This window comes from Prosopis cineraria, unplaced genomic scaffold (genome assembly GCF_029017545.1).
Source record: "Prosopis cineraria cultivar Desert tree isolate PC_DT_omini unplaced genomic scaffold, ASM2901754v1 PC9, whole genome shotgun sequence".
NCBI classification, from domain to species: domain Eukaryota; kingdom Viridiplantae; phylum Streptophyta; class Magnoliopsida; order Fabales; family Fabaceae; genus Prosopis; species Prosopis cineraria.
The window spans coordinates 8,801,608-8,810,575 of record NW_026555340.1 but is presented as its reverse complement, the minus strand read 5'-3'; the positions used below and the strand labels follow the sequence as shown (position 1 = coordinate 8,810,575).

General features: G+C 33.7%; 1 protein-coding gene across 7 annotated transcripts; it reads left to right on the top strand.

Annotated features, from left to right (window-relative positions):
* The first annotated feature begins 250 nt into the window (after positions 1 to 250).
* LOC129320806 (uncharacterized) lies at positions 251 to 7,511 on the top strand. 7 transcript variants are annotated; one of them, XR_008595831.1, is made up of 5 exons: positions 251 to 564; positions 1,942 to 2,074; positions 2,217 to 2,405; positions 2,911 to 3,177; positions 3,265 to 3,674. XR_008595831.1 is itself a non-coding variant. In XM_054966426.1 (4 exons), the coding sequence occupies exons 1-3, from the start codon at positions 505 to 507 to the stop codon at positions 3,325 to 3,327; spliced, it is 390 nt and encodes a 129-aa protein (XP_054822401.1). In that variant the 5' UTR covers positions 251 to 504; the 3' UTR covers positions 3,328 to 3,373; positions 7,228 to 7,511. The 7 variants fall into 7 exon arrangements, 2 of the variants coding, with proteins under 2 accessions (XP_054822401.1, XP_054822402.1); XR_008595834.1 differs by lacking the exon at positions 1,942 to 2,074 and having other exon boundaries at positions 2,226 to 2,405; XR_008595833.1 differs by lacking the exon at positions 1,942 to 2,074.
* Positions 7,512 to 8,968: the final 1,457 nt, after the last annotated feature.

Here is an 8,968-nt window from a genome sequence, read left to right as displayed (position 1 = left end):
TTCAGAGTTTGAATTTTACTTAGCAAACTTTTGGTTTCATTTTGTTTAAAATTATAGAAATTTTTTTGTCCTTTGTTGTAATTCTCATTGGTCTTTTCTTGTGATTTTCCTTGTGCCTTTCTTGTACTTTTCTCAAATTATTTATAGTGCAGATTTTTTTTCTTCTTTCACGTGTAAAATACAGAGCATCGGTTTTCATTTCCTCTCTTCACTGACAGCATGCCTCTGATTTTTTTTTTTATTGGTTGACCCATCTCTCTCTAGTACCCTCATCGGTTTCTTCATCTTTTTTTTTTTTCTTCTCCCTGCCGTCAACAGCTTGTCCATCACCCTTCTCTCCATCTTCGTTCATTCGCTGCAGTGGGTTGGCTGCTGGGTCTTTCTCCCTGTCATCGTCCTCTGTTTCTTCCTTGCTTTGGGTCAGTATGTGGTGCGTGGACTTAGTCTTCCTTTCTCCTCTCTGTCCGTTCGTAGTCGGCAACCATTGGCGTGCCTTTCGTTACTATGGCGATTTATCATGGTCACGATCTCCTCTTCTTCCGTTTGTGCTCGCTTGATCACAAGGTTTTTTTTTCTCCTCTTCTTGTTCTGTTTTGACTAATCTAATGTGAGGATTTTTGAGTCCTCCTCTTTGTCGATTACTGCTTTCCTAATTCTATCTATATGCTTGTAGATTTTATTTGAGCGCTGGAATAAATAATCTCTTTCGTGGCCAATATATATATATATATATATATATGATGAATCTAATGTCAACGTTGCTCTGGCTTTGATTATTAGCTGAAATTTTGCACTTGGTTCCTCTCAACTCTACAGTCTTTCCCACTTTACAACCCACGACACTAGCCATTGAATTGGGTGGGTTTATTAGGCATAACTACCTTTTAACTCTAAAATCAATCTCCTGCTTTCAAAAGTCATGAGCTATGCAAATTATTGACAAATGACCACCATGCATACTTTTGACAGTGTAAAAAAATCAAGCGGAAATTGCTAGTATTAAGAGGAAGATGATGATGGTGTGGGTTTGAATTCTTCTTGAGATTAAATTGATTCTTGATGGAAAATTTAATTGAAAAAGCGTGATGAATCTAGATGGATGGAAATTTGTCGGGGAAAAAGATTCAAGATGAAAAAACTTTATTAATTGATTGAAATTTCTTGGAGGCTTATTTCATGATTTGGTAAATGGTGAATGCCCCTAAGGTGTTTGTAGGGGGGATGTCTTGAAGGAAGAATTTAGTGAATAAATATTGTTAAACTTTCATTTTATACTTTGGAGAAATATGTGTAAATGTTGGCTTGAGTCATTAGTTAGAATCTTAAGATACCAAAATAGGAGACACTACTACAAAATTCTAGATATAAGATACTATTAAAAATGACTATTGTAAAAAAATCCATCATTTAAAAGAGAGGTGGGTGATAATTGAACAATAAAAGACGGCTGTTTAAAATACCCGTCATTTATTTCATTAAAATATATGATGGGTGTTTAAATATCTGTCGTATAATGTCTTAAATTTTGATTTAAAATAAAATTTAAAATTAATATTAATATAAATGATATAGATTTGCTATTAGACACCCATCATTTATATAGATTTGCTATTATAAAATTTTAATATAAGATACTAAAAAACATGACAGTCATGAGAAAACCCCGTCATATAATGATAAAGCAATTTGGTACCCTAGCTTCTTGTTTTCATATTCAGAAGGCTTTCTAGTTCTCCAAACTCTTAAGCTTTTAGATCAAGAGTAGTATGTAGAACTTTGGCCTCTACCTCCTTGTTGCCCTATTCGATTCGATCGTCAGTAGAGCTATTGCTATCGCCACCTAGATATGACGTTCTTTGCCTCAGATCGTCGATATGCTCTGTTCGTCGCTGCTCGTGCTGTTTTGTGATCTGCTCCTCACTGTCGTTTTTGTCTGTTTAGCCGATTGTCACGACCATTGAAGAAGGTGAAGTCGAAGAAAGGCTTGCCATTGAAGAACATCCGAGAATGATTTGATTTCTACATGAACCGTTCGTATTGCTTCCCGTGTCCTCTATATAGAGGACACTAATTGGTAATTTCCATATGATTTGTTTGTTACCTTCTTTGCAAGAATTTGGAAATTGATTTGAGCTTCAGGCCATGTCCTTGATATTCCAAAATAATTTTGTTCCCTTCAACCTTTACCAAGTTCTAATAGGAAAATGTTTGTGAAGGAATATTAGGTGCTCGCTCTTCCCTCTCTCCTGAAGAAAATATATGAAGACATGAAAAAAATGATGCCCCTGTATCTTGAACCTAATGGAGTCAATCTATGTGCTACCTCTTTGCTTCAAAATCAACTATACTAGAATAGGGAGCTTACTATAGCTTCTTTCAACTTCCATGAAGAGAACTAGTGAATGGTATGCTTCTAAATCTTTGTATGCAACTAAGTATTCTTTGGTGTGTCTCTTGTCTATGCTAACAATTTGCTTCAGTAATGTGCATCTGCTGCTATCTCCTAGATATAAGGAAAATTAATGAAACCCTTGTTTTAAACTTCTTATAGTGTTTTCTCTCATGAGATTCCAAGTGATATTATAGTTCAAGTCGTATAAACTTCCTTTTTATTGCATAAGGTAGTAACTCTTTTTATCTACATGTCGAACTCATTACTATAAGAGTCATTAACGGTAGAGTGAATCATCCATCTTCCCCGCTAATTGTCTGAATATTTTGCCTATATATAGAAGTTAAACTAAAAGGCTTGTATAATAGTAATTTTTTTCTCATATTTCCTATTATATAAATTGTAGTTTGCATTAGCCTCTAAGTGTTGAGACATTAGGAAACTCATCTTAGAATCTAGTATGGGTAATTATAATTAGTTAATACTTTTGTGGAGTTATTAATTTGATATTTCTACAGGTGATTGACAAGAAGGCTTCTCTTAAAAATGATTCTCCACTTAAGTCTCCAAACCCAACTATCTCACCTTTGAAGAATACAAATGAGAATTTTTCTCCAATATTGACAAGCAGGACAAGCACGCCTCAGCAAAAAAGTACCAAGTCATCACCTTGTGTGGGTAATGTTCATAGCAATCTTCTTAAAGTTCCTCTCAATATCAAGACACGGTATGATCGATCTACAACTTGGGATGGTCTTCCTCCTATTCTTTGTAATCTTGGAAAGGTATGGAATCCAACTTCTTGTTGTGAACTACCAGATTTCAACTCCTTTTAGTTCATGTATTTTGACATCATTTTGTTCACTTTCTAGGAAGTTGCAAGTCATAGGAACATTTCCTTTTTAAGTTCCCTCTCCCAAGAAAAAGCCAAGTGAAGACGTGTTTTGCAAAGCTCCCACTAACAAGAATGCTATGACTTGGGTACAAGTTGCCTTGCGAACTAATCTTTCCAAGTTCATATTATAGTTAAATTAAACTATTTTGTGCTAGTTACCCTCATTGAAGTCATGTCTAATTTTTTAAGTAAATATTAGAAATTTATATGCTAAGTGAGTGATAGTGCCATAATTTGTAGGATTAGTATAAATACAATTGTAAAGTGTGCAAGTTGCAAAACTTGACGTGTAGAGTTATGAGCATTTTTCTATTTGCACTTTGGTTACTTTAAATTTCTATTGGTTAGTTCATTACGTTAATTTTGATATGGATTGATGGACAATTTATTTTTTAAGTTGAAAGAAATGATAATTTATAATGAGTTATATATTTATGAAATTTTGCTATTAGTTTCTATTATAGTTCAATTGTATTGTTGTTTGAAATATGCTAAAATATTAGTTATGAAAATTATTTGTATATCATGTTACAGGAGTTGCTTCTCGCTATGTAAAAGCAGCCCCCTATTTTTAAAAGAATCCAGAAACAAATATGACGGTTATTAGTAATAACCTTCATATTTGTTATTTATAATAACCGTCATATATTGAATGTTCCCTATATATGACAGTTCTTATTTAGTAACTGTGATATATACTAGGGTCCAATATATGACGGGTATTTACAATACCTGTCATATATTTTTTGACAATTAATGACAATATATGATTGGGTTATTTAACCATCATGTATGGTCATGAATATATGACGGGAATTTAACCGTCATATAAAGGGAAAGCTTTAAATGACAGACTAATAAATGACAGTTATTAATGGTCATTTATAGGTATAAATAATCGTCATTTATGCTTTTTTTGTAGTAGTGAGAAAGGATTAAATAGGACCATTATTATAGTAATTTATTAAGTTTAAAGAAAGTATAAGAAGAGTTAATGTGATCTATCATAGTAGATGATTGAGGATGGTTATGAAGGATATCAGGATGAATTGAGATTTGTTAAATAATATAATGGGCTTAATGGTACTTGGAACATAATTGATTATGGCATTATCTTTAATATTGTTTGGAAAATTAAATTGTTGTTATCATAAGGAATATGGAGATGTTTATAACTTAGTTTCTATTGTATTTTTAAAGTATTTGAACATGGAACTTGGTGAAGGTAAACCTATTTAATTTTCATATCAGGGCCTAGTGGAAGTGTAAACACTGCTTAAAGAGATATATGCCTTTATTTATGTAAGTTGTAAGGTTAAACTAATCATTAGAATCATGTAGCACCAAAGGAAAATTATAATGGCATGAGGATTGTTGGTTTGAATGCTAGATTATTTGACGCATCACTGAAGTGAGTGAGAAATTGAGGAGGTTAAACTATAGAATTCTTGGAAACCCTTAGATGAGTGGGTGGCATTCCAAATCAATTTTTGGTAGAATGTTATAAAATTTCTTTATTTAAATTTCACTATTATTCTTTTATAAATTGTACAAATATTCTTATTAATCTTATTTTTCTAATAATTGTTTTTATTTATGGTAGAATGTTAATCTTATTTTTTTTATAATTGTTTTATTTGTGAACACGTGTTAATTTTTCTAAGGATTTATAGTTGATAGGCAATGATTGGAATAGATATATGATGAATTGTATTATTTTTTATTACTAGTTTAATTATTTAATTATATGTTAATATAAAATTTTTATTGCAACAATTTGTGTATGGAGGAAATGTAATAAATTTGGATAATGAAAAAGATAGTTAGACAGTATTTACAAGTGAAAATTTTGAAACTATTTTCTTGCTCTATATACACGCTTGATTTTAATGAGGGGGACTAATTTCATAATGTTGGATGCTAACGGCAGTTTCGTTAGCCCTTGACGCACCATGGTACACTGTAACGTCCCGAAAATTTTAAGACTCGAATTTATTTTAAAAATAAAATAAAATATTTATAATCAAATTAAAATTTAGAATAATTTGATAGAAGTTCAGAGTTTGAGTTTTACTCGGCAAAATTTTAGTTTTATTTTATTTTTAACTATGAAAAAATTACCAAAGTTGACCCGGGCTTTGTGCTATAATAAAAAAAGTTGGGCCCTTTCTTGTAATTTTTCTCAAACTATTAGATCAGCAGTTTTAAGAGCAAAATGAACGCAGAAACAGAAATGAAAAGGAAAGAAACAAACACACAAGAGAGAGAGAGAGAGGAAGAAGAGAGGAGAAAGAGAGGGAGTTAGGCTTGGATCTAGAAAGCTTTACGACCGTTGCGAGCTCGGCTACACGTTAGGTAAACTTCCTACTTCAATCCTCTTCCCTCCCTCTTTGTTTTCTTCAATTTTGGAAGAGGAAATTTCTAAAGTTTGATTCAAAAGACTTTATTCTTATAAGCTTTAGTTTCTTTGGGTCCTTGGAAGGTTGTTTTGAGTTTCTACATGATGCCCTAATGTTTTGAGGAGGTAATTGGATGAAAAATGGAGTTTTAGGGCAAAAGTCAAACCCCAAGAGGTTGGGTTTTGCACCTCAATGGTTTAAGTCTATTGATTTAGTTATAATTTTGCTATTTGAGCCCAATAAGATTTAAATTAAAGTTTGGTCTTCATTATAAGGGCTAATGGTGAAAGTTGGTGACACTAAGTGAAGGTTTTTAATTGATTAAAAATTATATGAATTGGAAATTAGTCTAGTAATGGCTAATAAATGCTTTTGGTGGTTAAGTGATACTATGTGAATGGTTAGTTTAATATATGGACCATTAGGATGGATTATGACTCATTGACCTAAGTTGTGTGGTATGAGTTATAGTCTTCATTAATGCTATTTATCATGATAAGTGATGTGGATCACTTATATGTTGTAGGGATTGTTGGTGGAATTTGTTCGGAAGTTAAGGAACAAGCCAAGTCCTATTTTGTATAAAAGGAACCCTTTTAGTATCAAAGGGTTGAAATAATAGGGCAATTTATATTTCTTATTACTTTGTTTAGCTATTTTTAAATAAATATTACTAGCGATCATGCATTACATATTTTAAAAGATTAAATATGCTTTATAAGGGGTTATGGGGTACTACTTTGATTATAGTGCAAATATGTTTTCTAATTGTTTAACAACAATGTTTTTATAGAAACGAGATTTATTTGCATGCATTGTAATCATAAAGAATAGAAGTTGCACTTAAGAAAGTATAACTAAGTAAGGTATCTTAGATAGGCTAAGGAACCGTTTAAGGGAGATTTATAAATGTTATACTACCTTAGAGTGTTGAAGTGGTCAATACTCGGGAAAGGTAGACAAGAATAAAAGGCATGATCTTGGTGGGAGTTCACTAATGAGAAGGTGTGGACTTTTGATATTCTATGGCACACTGCCAGCACTCAGTGTTGCCTTACGTATTGTGAACTCAGTGCACTAAAGTGGTTAGTGTATTTAGTATTTGACACCTCTCAGTGGTGGAGGGAATCCGATATATGAAGTGTGAGGTTGAGTGCCTAGGCCAAGGTAGCCCTCACATGGAGAGTAAGTCGGGCTGGCTCTTGGAGGGAGTTAGCTTCGGTTGCTCAGGGTTCACATCGAAGGGGCATAGGCGGTTCGGTAGATCAGATCATACTTTAGATTATGTTTTGTATCTGTGGAGGTACAAGTATGTATAAGATTTACCTGCGAGTTAAAGAGTGCCAGGGGGCATTCTGTTAGTCATAAAAGGCCATACCAGTCTATGTCATGCATTCATGCATTTTAAATGGCTAAATTATATACTACGTTGAATTTATTATTCGTTTATTCAATTATAGCTTACTTTGTAATAATCAATGTAGATTTCTCTATTACTGAGACTGTGGTTGTCTCACCTCTTTCTTTTCAATATTTTTCAGGTCCAGGTAAAGGAACCAGTGGAGGACGAGGAAAGGAGCAGAGCTAGGGGTTGTTTGTGAATTATAAAGAACTACAACCCTTTTCTTTTGAGCAAATCTATTGTAATGTATTTAGAATTAGGGTGCCAGTAGGATGTGATTATGTATATGTGTGTGAGTATGTGTGGATTGTATGGCTTGTGTATGAATTTTTGTTTGCTTACATGCTTGTGGCTAGGAAACTAGGCTATGGTGTGTGGTTTTGATGGATTTATTTAGTAGACCAAATTTTCGCTATAAGCAAATATTTATTTTGGTATATATGTAATCCCACAAGTAAATGCAAAGTGGTTACATTGCAAATGATGTGCTATGGGCAAACATACACCTTGGATAGAGAGAGTGGGTGCGTAGGTCTCACAGAGATTTCTGAGCCAAGTGAAAATGTTTAGCGTGTTTATTCATATGTGTATATGATATTTGAAATAGTTTTTGGCCACTCTTGTGTAATTTGTGCATTTTGGAGGTTTAGGGTTTATTTTGGGAAATGGCACTCGGGTGGTCAAATTTTGGTATAAAGGGTTTTTCTATCATTTAAATATTCTATCAGGTGTTTTTAGTCCTATTTGATGTGTCCAAAGTATTCTCACAGGTTTGTGACTATTAGGATGGGATTTGGACAATTTTGAAAATGGTTTTTACTAAAAAACTGTACTTTTGCATCTGGATGTCCAAATCTTAAGTCGACCGTTCGATTTCTCTAAAATTTGGGTCACAAGTAAAACCTTTTATAATCTTCGTGCTGGCTTTGGAATCATGTCGATCAGTCATCGGACGGAGAAACAGCACACTCCGAAATTTGGTCCGGAGGAGCTGTCATGACAGCAACAGTGATGAAGTTGCAACATGCACGAAATTCAATCTATCCGTTGGATCCTTTCAAAATTTTGTGTACTAATAGTACTCTTTAAAAGTGACATGTGGGTTTTGGAATCGCTCCGATCGGAGGTCGTATAATGAAATGGTGCACTCCGAAAGTTAGTCCGAAGGTGCTGTCATGATAGCAAAAATGACCAAACTTGTAACATGTCTAATTTTTAATCCAATCGTTGGATCTTTTTGAAATTTGGTACAATTATAGTACCCTTTGAATGTGATGTGTGAGCTTTAAAATTACTTCGATTGAGAACCGAATGACAGAACGGAGCCTCCGGGAAGTTGGCCCGGGAGAGCTCTCATGACAGCAATTTTATGTTGTCATGATAGCATCTTTTTACCCCGCTTTCGCCTAAGTTGCTTCCTCGCGCTATAGGTAAAACCTATAAAAAAATTTTAAAAAAAGTTTTAAATGTTTATTTTGCAATCGTGTATCTGCTTAGTGATTTAAATGGTTTGTTTCCTAAGTTGGTTTTAGAATTAACTCCTTAATCACACTTAGTTTATTTGAATTGTGTGATTTTTGGATAACATTCAAGACAAGTGTTACATGCACCTAGCTAGCAAGGGGCATTAGAGGTACTAGCTCTATACGATGGCTAATGCATGTGGAATGGAGGGATGATTATTCGTGAGCACTGCACTCACGCTTGTTTTCATAAGCCTCATGCTTGCGCTTGTTTCATGGCTCCTGCCACACTTGTTTCATGGCTTTGAGTCGTGCTTAATTGGTTACTTACCTTCGTGGACTGTGTGTCCACGCTTAATTGATTATTTACCCTTGTGGACTGTATGTTCACACTTGTTGTTCGTTCTGATAAAGCCC